The following is a 19,129-nucleotide window of genomic DNA, read 5'->3' as shown; positions in this document are numbered from 1 at the left end:
TTGAGATATGTTTGAACAAGATTTGAGTTTGCATAACATTCAATAATTGTACCCTCGAATAGTCAGTTGAAAACTAGTCGTCAGTATGGCCCAATCACGGTTTGGGCGAAGTTCTGGGTTTCGACAACAAGCTTATGAAGAGGAGATACGAGGGCGACTTCAAAGGATCTTAGAGGCGGATTATGTTGCACCAGATTTGTATCAAAGGTTACAACGAGAATTAGAATCCATGGATATGTATGTTCCATACAAAATCTTGTACAAGGAGCACAATGGTGAAGTGGTCGATGCCACCATCCTACCTTCTGATGTCGCTCGAGAAACGCAAAGTATCACTAGGCGATTCACATCAATTCAAGATATGGGTTATGGTGAAGGGGTGGATGGGCGGTGGAGTGGCGGTCCAGGAGGAGGTGGTGGACAACAAAGAGGAACCTCATTGCACCAAGAGGATATTGAAAAGGTGGACTTCGGAAATAAAGAAGTTCATAATGTGAAGGGCACCACAGCTGATGTTAGAGTCAAAGCCAAGGAGACAAATTACAAATCTTGGATCAAATTTTGGAAACAAATTTACGAAAGACAAAACACAATAAGTTGCAAAATAGAAAAACCCTTTTCTAACGAGGAGAAAGGTAACCAACATGGCGGCAAGATTTCAGGCGGACACATGGAGTATAAAATACGTGACAACTTTTGGTACATTCTACCCATTTGTACTGGTCATAACCATTCCAAGTTCAACAGAGTGTACAATGATAGGCCAGGTAAAGTCATGACAACCACTTCCGATGCCAAAGCTATTCGAATCCATCCAATACCATTACCAGAAAATTGACATCTAATAAAAAAGATATTACATCAATGGTCAAATATATAATTTTTTAAATCAGACTAGTGATCAAGTTGAAATTGCTTGCATTTCGTTCCTCGTTAAATCGGTTGCCCTAACCTGACCCAAACATATTTCTAATTCATGAAAGATTGAATTTCTGATTATTTTTTTCTACTGAATGTTGGTCTTGTATTTCCTTGACAATGGGTTCTCTTTTTACAACAATATAAACGAATCTTGCAAATAGCTAATTTAGTGAAATTGGTCTTATTTTGATTCATTTTTAATTTTCAAAGAATCAAATATATTCTATAAGAGAAAGGAAAGATGGATTTAAATTTTTATTAGTCATTCATCAAATTTGGTTTACCTGATCAAAGGTTATGCTAAATTGAAAAAAAATGATTTTCGAGATTGCTCAAGAACATCATAAAACCACCTATCAAATTTTGATAAAAACATGATTGCAAAAGACACAAGTTGCATTTTTAAGCAACAAGCGATACTTTTAAGGACCTACCTGTTTATAAAACGAATAATAAAAGTTTAATGAAGGCAATGCATATACAAAAACTGAATAATTTGAATAATAAGTCGGTGCCAAAAATTTCTTTTCGAAAAAAACTTTTTCATATTTAGCACATACTGTAATTCTACGTCTTTGTTCAAAAAATTAGGAAAAACTAATTAAAAGATTTTCCCAAAAAAAATCAAAAAAACCCTATTTTGGGTCATTTTTGGGCCCCAAAATCGTTTTTTTCGGAAAATGAACTTTTGTGTTTATTTAGCACACTGTAATTATACGACTTAACAAATTTAAAAAGAAAATTTATCTAGACATGATATTTTTCAATTTTTTTATGATTTTAGTATTCTATAATTCAATATTGGAATTCACTCGTTTCGAATCACTACCTCGTTATTATTCTTACTCAAACTAGCTTTTGTTATAATCTATCTTTTATATGTTGTCGCAAACTTTATATTCCCCCTTGGTGTACAATCATACTTCGGAATAAATGTTTAAAGCCAGCCTTCTTGTGGAAAGAATGGCTAGACTTATAGGTAAGGGCCTGAAACAGAAAATAGTTCTCCTGACATTTACAACTCAGTTGTAGTGGTTTTGCATAAAGAAAAAATACTCTCACCTTCTTTCACTATTTGAGTGATGACGTCATCAATATTCGGCAATCGATCACTTTCGTTTCGAATCACAATTACTCGTCCCAATCTCCCAACCAACGCAACCAGTCCTTCAGTATTTATCTTTGAACCAATGACCACGGCTATAATGCTCACACCACGTTTTTTCAACTCGCGTACATTCTCTTCCATGGCCTCACTCAAATTACTAACTCCATCTTCAATGAATAAAACTAAGGTTTGTTCGATATTGTCGGACGCTTTTTGAACAGGGAACATTGAATTGATAGCTAGCCTGAGAGCAGCATCAATGTTTCCATTTCCTTGAGGATCAGAGGCTCGATCGATAACATCTTTTGTAAGTTGAGTAGGAGAGGCGAGAGAGTTTGCAGGGTATGGTAGAAGCCTAGCATTATCTCCATATATTCCGAGGTTGAAAGTGGTCGACTTCTTGGACGCAGAAAGCTCGTCCACGAAATTCTTAGCTACCCCTTTTTGATAGCTGAACCATTTTTGTTTTTCCGAACGGAATATTTGTTTTCCGAAAGTCGTCAAAAACATTCCAATTCGGTATTTCTTTTGTGCTGAAAATAAAAAAGATATCCTTTTATTTTCGAAAAAAGTTGAAATGAACAGTCGTTTGACAAGAGTATGCCTGTTAGCCTTATCTAGATTCAAACGACAAGAATTAACTCAAAATTTGGTTCATGTCGGCGTACAGAAGCAGCTTCGGATTCTGATAGCAATAGCCTACTTTAAAACTTACTGTAACAACTTTCATTTTTAAACTTCAATTTCGGAAAAATGTGAACCCAGACATGAATAGATTTGGCTGTTCTTTTATAAAAGTCATCTTAATAGACATACCTTGTCTTTCTTTGAGCATGTCTTCTAAGGTTGTGTACACACTGGGAAGTTCTTTGATATCTTTGATCAAAATACTGTTCACGTCATCGTCGCCATCTTTGCTGCTAATGACAACGGGGATAACAATGATGTCCCGTTGTTGGAAATTCAAACTTTGGACGAGGTTGGCAATATTATTTTTACTGAAGATGATAACTGTTTTCTTGGTGTCCCGAGCACTCTGTGAAAGCAAATTTCGAGCTGATTGCAAAACACTTCTGGAGCTTGCAGAACTTGGCTTTCCGATTTGTAAACGATCCGAAGACAAAATGTAATCCAGTACGGCGATGTTTCGTCCGTCGGCGATCTTAAGGAGTGTTTTGATGTCGCCTCCGTTCTTTTGGATGACAGAGATGCGCGTTGTTTTAAAATCGAAAGTGATTAAGAAAGATCTAAGGAAATCCAAGACTCGATCTATGTCATCTGAATTGTCCAGTTGATCCTTTGTGGTGTCGAGGATGATCACAATGTCGTTCTTACCATCGATACCTTCAGATAAAAATACACGTACTTTATATAAGAACATCCAAAATTTTTGAAGCTTTCCAATGTTCTTAAAACTTTTTGAGTTTCAAGCCTAAAAATGTTCTTAGTATGTTCTTATCTTCCCCATTTTTAATGCATTTTTGTCAATTCTCCTAAGAAATTGACTGCTTTCGAGTACGTGAAGCCCTAAAATGTTCTTGCGACTTTGAACATAAAAAAATTGACAATGACGAATTTTGTCTCTATGATTTACGAAATCTTTTCGTCATAAGAGTTGAAAATTGTGAAAGTTGTCTAGAAAAGCAAAATATCTTACCGCAAGGTTCGTCCTTAGCAACCATGATTTGCTTCTTAGCAACACAGTTCTTTTTCTTCAACAAGCACAGAGAAGCATAAGATCTGCCATCGTTGCCACAAATAGGCTCATATACATCACCATAGCAACGTGGGCATAAACATTGAGCATTCTTGTTGTGGTTGCTAGGGACGCATATGGAGTTGTAGTCGCAAACAGTCTTGCTACATGGATCTGTTGTGGAAAAAAAGAGTTTTGGTGAATCTTTATCAAGGAAAGATATTTAGATAAAAATGATTGCCGTACTCTTCCGTATCTTTAAATCCTGTTTACACTTTCAAATTCGAAATGACGATTAACAAAGAGGAGTTCTTGGTGTATAGATCAAGATTGTTAAACATGGCGACTTCTCTCTTTAGTATTCATTCCAAAAAAGTAGAAGTCGTAGCTATTGTGAAAAACTAGTCCCAGGTCTTCAGCATCAATCATTTAACATTCCAGTCAATGATTCATCACAAACATCATTAGATTATAATTCAAAATAAGTTGAGAATTAAGAAATTTAACCGATTCAACTTTTCTCCCTACCTTGCATTACAGTTTCGATTTTGTTGATGATGTCATCTTTTTGATCGTCAGCATTCAAAAGAATCATTTCCACGAGTTTCATCAACTCTCTTCCAGAGTCATAAGTCTCACCATCGAAAGTCACTAAAACTGGTGTGACGCCCATTACCATTGATTCTTGAACTTTTTCAATGATTTTATCGGTGGATGGAAGTTTCTTATCTACCATAACGAAGAGAATTTTATCACGGTTCGTGTTTCGGAATAATTCCTTGGTGGAACTGTCCAAAGCGTGAAGCAAGTATGTTTGTTGATCGTTCGCATTCTTGATTGAGTTCAATCTTGACTGAACTATACTTTCGTCTGACTGGCTCAATGTTTGAACTACTTGCGATCGGCTCTCAAACGTCGCAGGTGCGATCAAACCGAGCCGGCTCCTTTGATCAGAGAGCTGGTACTTTTGGAACAACGCTTGAAGGAACTTCTTCTCTAAATCACGGTTTGCTGCACTGGAAGACAAGATGACTCCGACATCTTTGGAAGTGTATTTCACTGAAAGTGAAAATATGAGAAACATTATGAGAAAAAATTCAGATAATTTCAATCCATGTAAAAACACTGATCACATTAACATTTATTGAACACCATCCATATTAGATATAATGTCTTCTTCTTTTTCATCGATAGATAAAACGAAAAAAATCATTTCGTGGATGAGTAATGTGTTCCCTTTTAAAAAAGTGCGAGCCTAAAAAAAAGGTTTTCTTACACAATGTATCAATCGAGCTTTGGCTGATTAGAGAGATGACTCCTGGAAGATTTTCGCCACCAAGTACCTTGATTAACATTCCCATATCAGCATCGATGTCTCTAATCTCTTGAGATTCTGGAGATAAAACGTTGATCAAGTTCAACTGAATCATCTGCTTTGTCATAGAGTCTTTCAGATCATTGAAGACTTCAGGATCTGACATTGACAGATTCTTTCTGGTGACCAAGACTACATGTTTTGCGATTCCTTTGGAACTTTGCAAAACCTCTTCATAAGGTAAAACCATATTTCCACCAATCTTCGGAAGGTCATCGATGGCTCGATGTATGTTCGACTGGCTTTGTGGCGACGGATATTTGGTTATAACGCGGCTTCCAAGAGCCATGATCGTGACACGTGTTTCGGAAGGTCCGGTTTGGTACATCGAGACAATCTTTTTCATAGTTGATTTGAATGTGGCGTATAATTCATCAGTGACGTCATCACTTGCCTCCATAGCAAGGAATAAGTGCAATTTCCCTTCGATACCTTAAAAATAGAATGAACAAATTCAAAATTAAATGTAAACGTAAATAGCGCTTAGCGAATTTACATTAAATGAAACATATGAAGACGCTAAAATAATCCAGTTTAATTCTATATAAAATCAACAAAAGAGCATACTGCTTGAGTCTCCATAACTCGAACACCAGCCGGAGTCAATATTATGTCGAGTTCGGCGAACAAAGAGGGAAAGACGCTCTCTATAAAAAATCACTCAAGATGTGCGTTAGACTAATCCAACCATTAAGAGAGCGTAGAGAAAAGATAACTCACCACAAGGCTCATTTTTGACAACATGTAGATCTTGCTGTTTGTAGCACGCCGCTCGTTTCACCCAGCATTCACTGGCATACGTCAATCCGTTTGAACCACACACCAAAGAAGTATCAGTACTGCTTGTGGTACACATCGGGCATGCGCAGAACGAATTTCCGAGATTGTCGTATTCGATATTCGAGTATCGTCCACAGACCGGCTCTTTAGATTTTTCTGAAATAGAACAGAAAATACAACATGAATTAGAGAAAAAAAGCCTTCAAAATTTGTTCCAAAATTCGGGGTAAAAAAAGAAGGCTAGCACTTTTATTTATTTTTTTGTACTGCAGAACACCAAAAACTACAACCTCGTCCCCTGTGAATAATTTGGCTTTTTAAGCTTACTGATAGCATCAGATTCTCAGGCGTCCATTAGTAACGTAAAATAACCTGGGATACGCGGGGATGAGGTTGCAGAAACTATTGAAACAGAAATTCTTAAAATTTAAGAAAAGCTGGTTTAATGAAAATACTCTTTATCCATTTTACCTTTGAGGCTTTGCTTAATGATTTCCAGCAATTCCGAATCATCCGTTTTGCGATCAATATAAATGACATCCATCTGATAGTCAAGGTTACCAAAGAATAATGGTAGCTTTCCATCGTCGTCTATGGCAACTATCAAAACATTAACTCCTTCGTCGTCGAACTCTTGAAGTATATCTTTTAGATTGGATGGATTTCCAACACTATTGCGGTCAACAAATAAGACGGTGGATTTGGGAACATATTTCCGGCTTCCAGACTGTCCGGCCAACATCCGGGTCAATATGTAATTCATTGCTTGATATGGAGTTCCGCTACCAGCATACGGCATTGATTTCAAAGCTTTCATGAGGCTTACTTTGGAGGTGTGGTCGGTCAGCCCGAAGAAGCGGTTAGGACCGAATGTAGTAGACGAAACGGCAGCCACATTGACGGATGAGGGTGAGATATGGTACTTTTGGACCATCTTCTCGGCAACGGACTGTTGAATGTTGAAGTTTTCGTTGTTTGATGACGTGAAAGCAAAAACAATATCCATTTGTTTGGACAATCCTGTGAAATGAGAGAAAAGTGACGAGTGTTTCTTATTGTTGGTTAGATTTCCATCAGACACTTCCTTTTTAGGTCAGAACAATGAGCTTTTCTCAATTAAAATTTAAATACGAATAAAATAGCCAATGCGATAAGTCATAGGGTATTTATTTTTCTTGTTCTGGTTTTCTTCTAGAGTTTTAAACTTGATATTCATTAAATAGAATTATCAATGGCTCTAGTGTACCTACCTCTGAAAGATTGGACAACTTTGGAAACGACAGGGAAAATTTGATATAAGTTTCCACCAATAGAATTCGTGGAATCATCTCCACCAATCAGATACTTCAATTCATCTTTCTCACCAACCAATCCTTTCAAATTCAATTCGTCTTCGCTACCGGTCAAACCAATTGCTAAAGTGGTGACGTCATTATTCTTTCGGTACCGTTGTAAAAGTCGTTGAGCAAGATTCATCTGATTGGATGGCACTTTGTTGTTTTGAAGGATGACTAACAGAGTTGGGATGTCTTTTGGTAAATAACTGGTTTGTCGTTCCACTTCTTGGATTCCGTTGATGATAGAGCTTTCGCCTTCGATCATTTCCAGGTTGAACTCATCCGATAAAATATCTTCCTCCTTCAAGACTTTCGCATATTCTCCATAATTAATCAACGTGAATTGAACATCGATATCCTTTGCACCCAGGGCTTTCGTCTGGTGTTGTAACGTCCCAGTCAGTTCTTTCAAGATGGCGGTCATTTTTTCTTGAGAGACCGAAGAAGAAGTACCACTGTCCACCAAATAAACAATGTTGAACGCGTCCGGTTTTGCTAAAAGAATAAGAAAAGTATACAAGGAGTCTGAAAAAAAGTTGAGTTGATCTTTCAAGCAAGGTTTAGAGCTACCGTATTAATCAAATATGTCTTTAACAAGGGTCGACACCCGGGGGGGTTGGGGGTACTTAGGCAAAGAGGGTACGGTGTGTGCCGCTCTTAAGGGGACCTTTTTTTGAATTTTCCTTTTTTGGATTATCAAAGTCCCGCTATGTAAACTTTTTACCCCCGGAAAAATCGAAATTTGGTGAAAATTGGTCAAACTTGTCCCAAAAAGGGACTTAAAATTCACAAAATTTTCCTTTGTTTTCTCGTTTTCAGGCCCGGTAAGGGTCCAAGGCTCGAAAGTCGGGCTGCACCCCCCGTCAGCTCGCAACCCTGGTACCGCCCCCGGGTCGAAACTACTTCATTTTGGTACTGAACCTAAGAAAATTTCAAAAAAGGTTTTAGTCTCGAAATTATAAAATATTTTTCCTCGAAAGAAATTTCTTACTGCATACACCCTTGGATGAAATTTGTATTTCTTCATTCATCTGACATTTCAAGCGGTTCAAATGACATGCGCTAAAATGTGAGGCTTTCGCGACATCACAAACTGCTTTGTTGCTTTCTGACAATTCACATTCCGGACAACTGCATTCGCCAGTACCATCCGATTTTTCGTGACACACTTTGAAATCTTTGCATGTGAGATACAAGCATGGGTCAACTATAAGGGAAGAATAAAATTAAATGAAAATGGATTAACACGGAGAAAGAAAACGAACAAAAGAACTGACAATAAAGTTATCTGGCACCCATATACAGAGATTTTTATCCGACACATTAAAGCTCTAAAGGTCAAAAATCTTCAATTACATTACGGAATTTTTAAGACCGCGTCAAGGATTTTTACAGCGGGAGGCATGGTGACCCAGCTCTCGTTTTCGGGGACTGGCGGCTCCAACCGAAATATTTTTAGGCTTGCACAAGGATAGCTGAACCCAACTGGGAATGCAGAACATCAAAGGCTATCAATCATCTCCGATGGGAAATTTGCCTACTCCTTTAGAGCTTTAGCGTGGGCGGCCGCCAATCAGCCATCGGAATATGAGGTAAAAAAAAGGAAGAACGAACGAACGAACGAACGAACGAAAAAAGGAAGGAAAAAGGAAAGACATTTTAACAGTGACATTTCATACCAGTCAGTTTATTTTCTTTGATTTCTTCGATGACCTCGGTCCATTCGTCTTGATCGTTGACCACATACAACAGAGTGACGTCAGGGATCTTTCGTACTAGCTCTTTTTCATTCAAATTGTTGCCAAGCGCAATCACTGATGTAAAAATATTAGCGTCTTTCAAATCACGGATATCTTGATTCAAACTCGATTGTGGCTCCTCGTTCATGAACAAAACGACCGTTTTTCGTTGATTTGTTTTCTCCTTTATGATTTCAGTACCGGCTAAACGAAGAGCGTTTCCAGCGAAGCGAGCGCTGCTTCCAGTTGAAGAGCGACTCACTAGCGCGAGGACGTCGTCGACGTATGCATACGTGTCAGTGATTTTTGAAAATGGTTTTGTGAGCCTGTCAACTCGTTTTGAGGGTTCGTGAATAATGGTAGCAGCATTTTCGTTGTCCGTAGCATCGAGTACACTCGTCATCGTTTGCTCGATTATCTCTTTATAAAGAGGACCTAGTGATCGTTGCTGGGCGACCGCAAACAAATACAATGGTGAATTGTCCACTTCTAAACATGAAGAAAGAAGTTCAACGAGTCAGATAACGAATGAGATTTTCACTTTTAGTTCAATCAAATAACAAATCACATTAACAGACGCAAATTTCCAATCATGAAAAATATTAAGTGAAAAAAGCCTGATGATAGATCCGCCAATGAATGAGAAGTTTAGTTATAGAGTAAAAAAGTTTGATGGACGATGCACTGTATCAGGTGTAAGAAATACCTTTTTCTTTCTTGGAATTCTTTAGCCCATCAATAACCAATTGGAAGATGGAGTTAATGTCATCTTGTCGAATGAAAACTACGTCATAAGTGATGTCATCATCCTCACCGACATCCAATTGCCCTTTATTATTCTGACCGACATCCACAACGAGAAGATTTACACCGGCTTTATTTAAAACTCGGCGAATTTCTTGGACATCCTCAGGTTCAACGACACTGTTTATGAATAAGACAAAATATTTCCCGTTGCGTTCGATGGATTGACTTTCGAACATATTTTTCACCGTTTCCAAAACTGTTTTCAAATCGGTTTCTCCTTCCATTTCACGCATGCGTTTTAAAGCGCCCATAATTGTGACGTCATTATTTCCTTCCATCAAGTTGAGATGGACTTGTGAAGTTTCAGCGTAAGATACGAGTCCTGCTCGAGTGAAATTCTTCTCAAATTGCAACTGACTGATCGTGTTTCGGATGAATTGAGAGATAGTTTGGAGGAGATCAGAGGAAACGTCTTGTGATGCATCCACAGCAAAAATGAAATCGATATTTTTATTTTCACCTGAAAGAAGAAAATTGTGAAAAATCTCAAAATGTTTGAAAGTACAGTAGAATCTCGCTTATTCGAAATTCTATTATTCGAACTTATTCCTAGTCCCCTTCATGGAGAAACCCTCCGACTTTCTACAATTCGAATCTTTTTATAATCCTAACAGATAAGATTCCTCTTCTCGAGAATTAGCGAGAACCAATTGTAGGTATTTATCCATTCAACCGAATCACCAGCCATGACAAACGAATGAGAATAGAGGTTTACGAGAAGGACACAGCTTCAATAATTATCGGATGCTTCCACCCTGGAAATAAGCCCTTTTTGAGCCTGAAAATACTGTTTTGTGAAATATATCGAGGCTGGAAAATTATTTTCTCTGGTGTGAATACAGCACTTTTCCTACCCTGGAAAAAGGCATTTTTCCAAGGCTGGAAGAGACGTCAACTTTCCAGGGCTGGTCCAGTCCTGGAATTTAGCAATTTTCCAGGTGGGAAAGTGGTCAATTTCCAACCCTGGAATTCGAACATTTTTTCCGGTGATTGTTGCAAAACAATAGCATTCCAAACAGAGCTTCTGGGCTTCATTTTAGATTTCCACCCTCCCCCTTTTTCCGTGGACCAATTCAAGAATCTACAAACGTTAAAGAACACAAATGAAACAAAGTTTACTTACTGCATAATCCTTCTTTGACTTGACTTATTTCCTTCTTACGTTGGCACGCAGATGACATCAAACATTGCGGGTTAGCGTACGTACGTCCTTCATCACCACATACTGGATTGAATGTGGAGGCCGGACAAATGGGACACTTGCATGAAGAGAAGCCGTTGGAGTATTTGACGCAGACTTCATTGTTCTTGCATTCTTTGCAAACACCTAATAAATGATTAAATTGAAAAATGAATACCACATTCCAAATGGATTTAAATCTCAAGATGATGAAAACATGGATTGACTAATCGAAAATTTCTAAAACACGAATCATTAATTAGCCCCCTAAAGAAGATGAACGTTTCCATGATTTTTGGGCAGGGATGAGGCAATTTAAGGAATTATTAATTTCGTGTTATCGTTTCTGTTTCATTTCGGATTTTCGTAGGCTAATTGTACTACCATAGAACTAAAAATTAAGCATAAGTGTCAGATGAAGCACATGCACGGATTTTTAGAATAAATTATAATATTTGAAATGTTTTTAGTATGCAGTAGGCGCAGTAGTGTAGTTGTCATCGTTTTTGACTTCCGCGCTGGAGGTCAGGGTTCGATTCCCACTCGGTGCTACGATTCACTTGGCAAGTGAATGTACTTTGGCCCGGGTCAACCCATACCATGTGAGGGGAATAGGGTACCATCACTCTGATAAAAGATTATGGGGAGATATGTTGGACATTGAATGTGGTGTGTGGTACTCATATGTTTAGTACCTTCGAGAATGCAAGGTTCTCCCGTACTGTTCGAGTATCATCATCGATACAGCACGGCTCTGATGTGTCACGAGCACAGAGTACAATGTCTGGTAAGCGCTATGATTTCCCTATCTAAGGATAGGAAACTATCCCGGGATAGGCCCGGTCTGATGATATCGGAGGGTCAGCTTCTCTCTTCTCTTCTCTCTTTAGTATGCGGTTGAAAATGATGACATAAAGATCGTCGAAATATTCCTGCAACATCAACTGTATTTTCCTGTTTTTTTTTATTTAAAAATCCAAGGAAACGTTTATTTGTGGGTTATGCTTTTTCTTGAAGCACATACTGTTTGTTAAATGTTGTCAAGGTGACACATATGCTTAATTTTATTTTTTCTTGCAAATAATACTGTCGCGACGTACTGAATGTCGTGACGTTCATTCATTCGACTCAAAGTTGAGTTATTGGCGTTAATTTTCATTATTTTGAGTTTAAAATCTCTTAACTTAACTTTTTTTTTCAGGTTTTATCTGAAAAAGCTAATTAAAATTCAGAAAACGCGTGTCAAACTAAAAATCAAAAACATTCAAACTGAGCGAGAAATCATTTTCACCAACTTAACGCGACAAGGACAAAAGTTGAAAACCAACAAAACAAAACAGCGGCAAACCTTAAAACCAACAACAATAAAAAAATAAAACCAAAGAACCACAAAGTAACAACCCACAAATAAACAATCTTACAACAGACAAACAATAAATATAAATCTACAAATTTAGCGTAGAGAAAACCGGTAAGTGAATTTAAAGAAAGTTGAGAAATAAATGGACTGCGGATAGATGAAGACCAAAGTCTGGCATCAGGTGTGGCCATGAGTAAGCTTGCCCTGCTACTCTAGAGTCACCCGTCATCTAACCAGGCCGTCAATTCGGTCTTCGACCACCCAATCGGGTCTGCTAAAGTAAATTCAGGTCTGCCTTAGTAGACGGAAAAATAATATTTGGCGCCTCGCGAACGGAGCTTTTGTTGACGGTCAGCTGCAAAACTTTTTTCATCGACTGCTCTCACGTCTTCAGCACATTCCGCCAGCAGCAGGAAAATGATGAAGCTTATTCCAAAACACCAGTGTTCATCGAGAAACATCTGGTGATGCTGATGGATAGAAATTGAAATATTTATTGAATTTTTTTTTTGCGTCTTCTTTTCTCTGAAAAACTCACTTCTGAAATATTTTTCTCAGTTTGTGTAAACCGCAGGTTACAGGTCGCAGGTTACAGGTCACAGGTCACAGGTTACAGGTCAACAAAGTGCAGACTTGAAAAAATATATACATAACATAACATCAATACACAACATAACATCAATACATAACGCATTAAATTACAAAAAAGTAATAGATGTTATTTAGATATTTTAAAATGACAATTGAATAGAATAACAACCTAGTGACACTTACTTACAAAAATAATGACAAAATCATAAAATATGATGCCTAACAAGACAAAAGCACGAAAAATATTTATTATACAGAATGTGATGTTGATAGTGTGAATGGATATAAAACGGCACCAATCAGAAGCTTGTGAGGTCCCTAAGAGAGTAGTTTTAGAAGGATGAAACTAATTAATCATTCAATTGTTATTTTAATGACTTAATGACAATTTTTGACAAAAATATTGACAGAATCACAAAATATCATGTCTTGCAAGAGAAAAACACCAAAAATATTTAGCATACCGAATGTGATGATAACAATATGGCTGGATATAAAATTACACCAATCAGAAGCTTGTGAGGTCCCTAAGAGAGTGGTTTTAGAGCGATGTGTTTTATTATATGTAACCATCATATAACATTACAAACATTACAATATGTAATATACCTGTTATACGTATAATATGGTTTCAAATATTTTCTGGTCTGCATTATACACGGCGCAAACTGCGAAAGATCGATAAAAGCACATGGTTAAATTTTGATGTTTGAAATGGTTTTATATGGATGAAATTGCTTGAGAATTATGTTTTTGATAACTCTTTGTGTTTTCCAAACATTTTCCTCTGCAATGACATTCATTAGAGTCAACCTGTCATCACTGACCTGTGACCTGTAACCTGTGACCTGTAACCTGCGGTTTACACAAACCGTATTTTCCTCTTGAAAAATCTTTAAATGAATGAAAGAATGAAAGTTTTTTGGGAAAAAAGTTTTCATTGAAATTTTTTTCAACAAAATATTTTTTTTTTTCTATTTCACTCCGATATTATTTCTTCAATTTTCTTTATAATAAATTTTCTTAAGGTGGTAGATTTTAAAAATTACCGAAAAAAGTATCAGTTTTTTTTTCTGGGCGTTTTCGAATCTGCAACCCTTCCTGAGAGTGCCCTGAAAATTTCAAAGTCATATCTCAAGTATTTGGATCACAGGCAGCATTCTTGTGTCTATTTCTGTATTCCAGAAGTTTATAATGATCTGTCGTAAGATGATACGAGTATCCGGATGATTTAACAACGCTTTCAGGGGTTGGGACATAATTCCTGTTTAAGCTGGTGCATTATTTTTGAGCTCGAGCGTAGCTTTTTGGGTTTTTTCCTCTGTCGGAGGGTGGTCATATTCTTTGTGGACAGGGTGCTGGGAAATTTCGTCTAGCGCTGTGGGATCGTACGTGCCTTCTTGATTAAAAAGATTCTCGAAGTGGTTTATAGAAAACGTTGGCGTTTTCCTCGGGTATTTGACATGTAGAGCCATCTGGGTTTTTCATTTGTTTTTGTACAGATGGACAAATTTTTGCCAGAGAACCTCTAAGTATTTTATTAGATTCCCTATATAGCTTTCCTGGTACCAAAGTCATTAATGTTATTGCAATGGGAATGTTTGTTGATATAAAGCCATTTTTTTTGCATGGAATAATATTGCTGATGGCTCATTCTTATTGTAATTCGTTGCTGAAGGGCCCTCCTGAAATTCTCTTCGATGTATTTGTACAAGCTTTTGTGTTGTTTAATATCCTGAAGAGGTTGGCTATTCGGTAAAAACCTTGTGAAATTTTAAGGGAAGGTTTCTTTCACCATTTGGTAGAAAACTATGTTTCACTCCTTTTGAATTTCAAAATTTCAGGTTCCAGACCCCCTGGAAAATTTTTTCATTAATTTTCTTCTTTTACTCATTGCAAAGCTATGTGCCAAAATATTTTAGTTGAAATGATCTAGAACTGTAGAAAAGGATGTCGAAAGAAAAGTTTAATACGTTACCCCCTTGCCAATATTACCCCCGTCTTTGCTATTTTTAAAATTGATTTTTATTTTTCGTTCGTTACGTTTGTTCGTGTTGAATGTAAAAACTTAATAAGCGGGGGAATAAAAATGTCCTGGGTGGAAAATTTTTGAATAGGAGGCTAATACAGCAGAATTAGGACAAAAGAGGGAACTTTCAAAAACGTTTTCCCAAAAATTAATAAGCGGGGGGGGGGCTGGAATAAGAATGTCCTGGGTGGAAAATTTTCGAAAAATTAATTAGCGGGGGGGGGGGACGGCTATTAGGTACCCGAGAGTAAGAGCTAAGAATGCCATTTTTAAACCATTTTTTAGTCAATTAGGATCCTAACCTAAGAATGCTGTAAGAATATTTTAGGATGATTTTCCCAAAAAAGTTAAGAATATCCATGATGAAATGGATTTACACCATTCTTATAAAAAAAAGAAGCGTGTAGTCAAGGTGACATTTTTTTTGAAGAAAAATTATGAAAGAATATTTGAATTTTTTTGAATTTTTTTTTCGATGGACCTTCGTTAATATTGAAAGTAGTTAAGGTGACACGCATATGCCAGACTATACTACTATACAAGTGTCCTTGGTCCGTAGAACAACAAATTAAATTGGTCTCGCCTTACCCTAAAAAAGTGGTTAGTTTTGATGGGTACATATTTTTTTTAATAAGCAAGTGTCTGTCCCTATGTCAGGCTCGCATTATGCTTAGTATTCTATTGTTCTCAAACAATAGAGCCATTGTTTAGGTACCAAAAACTGAGCCTGCATATGCTTATAAACGTTATGCTTAAAAAAGAAAAAACATGTAATTAACCTTTTTGTTTCAATTTTTTTTTAATTATCTGCAAAAGATTGAACTATCTAAGATTTTTCAGAAAAATGTTCTAAATTGGTGTATCAAGAGTTATAACTCTTTTTGTAAGAAAGCTTGAGATGAAAAAGCCACTATTTTCAAGATTTTGACACAAAGAAGGTTTTACAAAAATTCCCCGAAAATCTACTTTTAGTTTGTTTAAAGATACACCATCTAGTGCTAAAACTTTTTCAAAATGTCTTTTCTTCGCCGAAAATAAGGTCCTCAAAGTTAAAATACTTGTCTTCGCAAAATGTCTTCATTTTCTTCTTCGTCAAGTTTTTTAAATGCAACTTTTGAATTCTCAGATTCAGGAATAGTTGACCCAACAGAAAAAGTATAACATGCCATAGTTTTGTTGATTACATCAGTCAGAAAAACACATCTTATACACGATAACTATGAAAAATTCACTATGGCCAGTCGTCGTAGAAAGGGCCGTCGCAGAAAGGTCCGTCATAAGAAGAGCCATGATTTACCAGGTTTGGTTTTTCCATGCTTATTTATTTTGAGCATGTCTTTTCCCTTTTTGTGAGGACCTTGACAATTTAGTGGTTTAGTGCCGGCGTCAAGAAGGCCGTCGAAAAAAAGGAAGTCGTAAAAAGGACCATGATTTACCAGGTTTGGTTTTTCAATGCTTATTTGTTTTAAGCATGGCTTTTCCCTTTTTGCTGGGACCTTGACAATTTAGGAGATTAGGGTCGGAGTCAAATAGGCCGTCGTAGATAGGGCCATAATTTACTATTTTACCTTAATCCGGCGTTAATTTTTACTCGACTGGTAAATTATCAACATTTTATGATGAAAGATGAAAATAAATCAATATTTTTGCTTCTAGCCCGAATCTTCAATGAAATCATCAACTTAGGACGTATAATGGAAAATCCAGCTAATATCGTCTATTTTGAAGGCAATTTAGCAAATTTTGTAGATTTTATTTCTAATTGGCGTTTTACCTTAAAATTTGTCAGTGGGTGATTGAAGGTCTGTGTAGAGTTCTTTAACTAATCGAGCAGTCTTATGGCATTGATTTACCGCACTTTTTATGAAATTTTACTTGCCATTTTTTGTAATTTACACCTTTTTTTACTAATTTTAAACCAGCATGTTTTAAAGATTTTGTTTTTAATAGGTAATTACCATATAACGATTCTTCAATGCTTATTTGTTCATCACACGCTCTTTTTTCCTTTTGTGAAAGTATCATGGCGACACATGCGTTCATTTTTAAACATTGCGAGTCGAAACAAGTTCGAGTCGAGACAATACAATCCTTGCAATTCAGATTTTTCTGCCTTTCTTTTTTATTCCGAGGAAAAAAGTTTTCTTCATTAAATATTGGTTGTGACAAAAACATCTTAGGCGAGACCAATTAGGGCTCTGACCATAGTGAATTTTTATATTTGTCACCACTTACAAAATGTAAAGTTCTACTTGATGTAGCCCACAAAACTGTGGCATGTTATACATTTGAAAATGTTTTTTTTATTTTACCGACCGACCGAGTCATATTTTGCTAACGATCTGCCCGTAGAACAACAAATTAAATTGGTCTCGCCTAATCTGGTAGAAATAAAAGTTGACCTTGAAAAAAATTCCGCGTAAACTTTCTTAGTACCGTTGGAAGCGGAATTTTTTTAGGTTTAAGATACTCAGAGCCTCACGTTGAGGCCCTTGGGGGAAATATTGGTGAAATACACGCTTTTTTTTAATAAGAATACACTTTATAAGAATGTCCATGATGAAAATGGCCAAAAAATTAAGAATACGGTAAGAATATCACCATCATAGAATTTAGCAACTGAACCTAAGAATGCCATTTTAAATGAATTTTAATCTGTACATTGCCAATTTCGATCTTAACCTAAGAATACCGTAAGAATATTTTTGGATGATTTTCGCCAAAAAGTTAAGAATATCCATGATGAAATGCAAAAACACCATTCTTATAAAAAAAAAGCTTAAGGACCCAACTTCGCTTTAAAATGCCTTGAAAAGTGATATCCTTGCAATGGTAGGTGCCTTTTAAAACACTCAATGTATACCCCTGTCTCAAAAATCTGGGGGGGGGGGGTTTCCCAACAAATATTTCTGGAAACCACAATCAATTAAACAGTGTCATCCATGATATGAAATGGGTCAAGTGCACGGCGAAAGCACATTGTGATAGCGCTGACTTTCACAGACTTTGGATAGCTTTGACAGGTTTTGCTCTGAGTATGATAATCTACATAAAATTCCGCTTCCAACGGAACCAAGAACGTTTACGCGGAATTTTTTTTAGGTTCACCCCTGTTTTATTGCATTTCGGTCTAGTCATTCACTACATACTATGGGTTGGGTGAAAGAAAAAGAGAAAATAAGAAAAGAAGAGTTACAGAAACGAGTTAAAATTTTTATTTTAAAATGAAAATTTAAAAATATGGGTAATTTTCCCCTTCAAATGATCAAAATGGTGACATTTTCTTTGACCCGGCATCAGGACTACTACTCCAGAAATATAGACACTGAAATTTTCAGATTTGTAACCTCTTAGAGAGTTTAAACTTTTGGAAGGTGAAGATAAACCGAATGACTTTTATGCCAGCGCTTCCATTTATTGCATTTCGGTCAGACTACATGGGTTGGGTGAAAGAAGTATTTTTAAAATAAGAAAAAGATTAAAGAGAAAATTTCCAATGAAAATTTAAAAATATGGTGAATTTTCCGACCCTCAGAGAGACTTACTACTGTATCTGAAATTTTCAGATTTTGTAACCCTTAGAGAGACTTTGGAAGGTGAAAAACCGACTTTTATCGCCAGCATCCATTTTCGCCTAAGTATCCCCCTTCGGAGCACGAGTACCTGAAAAATGGGGAAATATTCATCGGTATCGGTATTTGAATGAAAAATTTATCAGTATATCGGTAATTGGGGTATCGGTATATCGGTATTACGAAGTCCCGTACGCCCACCCCTAATTAATTCTCAAATGAGCAAAATCATGCCGAAAAGGGAAATTGAATTCTGGCTCAACTGTACTCTCGATTTATGACGTAAGTTTATGTAGCCTCAGAGAATATATTGTTCTCCATATTTCATTGAACTTATTTGGAGCGAATCATTGTAATGCAAATAAAATTTATTGTTTGAAAGTTTCAATAAGAATTGAGATTATAAAAATCACGGATTTAGAGAAATTAGAGTAATAACATTGAAGCTAAGAGCCAAAACATTGCGTACAGAAGAGATAAGAATGATGAAGGGATTTGTTGCTTTCAGAATTTTGTTGGTTTTCGTGGTAGCAGTGTGGTGTGTGTGCAGCGAAAAACAGGTAATTCGACACACTTTATTTCGCATTAACAAATACTAAGTACAAGAGGCTGAAATTCTTCGCTAAACATGATA

At 36.6% G+C, this 19,129-nt stretch overlaps 1 protein-coding gene across 1 annotated transcript in view; it reads right to left on the bottom strand.

Annotated features, from left to right (window-relative positions):
• LOC136824267 (uncharacterized) overlaps nt 1-19,129 on the bottom strand; it is a 70,578-nt gene that overhangs the window by 31,154 nt on the left and 20,295 nt on the right. The window contains exons 10-21 of the mRNA XM_067080433.1: nt 10,887-11,090; nt 9,663-10,223; nt 8,897-9,445; nt 8,209-8,424; nt 7,131-7,712; nt 6,352-6,900; nt 5,821-6,036; nt 5,002-5,532; nt 4,254-4,784; nt 3,687-3,899; nt 2,846-3,373; nt 1,984-2,562 (exon numbers count right to left, since the gene is read on the bottom strand). Of these exons, the coding sequence (XP_066936534.1) occupies nt 1,984-2,562; nt 2,846-3,373; nt 3,687-3,899; nt 4,254-4,784; nt 5,002-5,532; nt 5,821-6,036; nt 6,352-6,900; nt 7,131-7,712; nt 8,209-8,424; nt 8,897-9,445; nt 9,663-10,223; nt 10,887-11,090 (5,259 nt within the window). The remainder of the gene's footprint in view (nt 1-1,983; nt 2,563-2,845; nt 3,374-3,686; nt 3,900-4,253; nt 4,785-5,001; nt 5,533-5,820; nt 6,037-6,351; nt 6,901-7,130; nt 7,713-8,208; nt 8,425-8,896; nt 9,446-9,662; nt 10,224-10,886; nt 11,091-19,129) is intronic.

This window comes from Clytia hemisphaerica, unplaced genomic scaffold (assembly GCF_902728285.1).
Source record: "Clytia hemisphaerica strain Z4C2 unplaced genomic scaffold, Clytia hemisphaerica genome assembly, whole genome shotgun sequence".
NCBI classification, from domain to species: domain Eukaryota; kingdom Metazoa; phylum Cnidaria; class Hydrozoa; order Leptothecata; family Clytiidae; genus Clytia; species Clytia hemisphaerica.
Note: the sequence above shows the minus strand (reverse complement) of the source record. Positions and strands in the feature narration are given on the sequence as shown.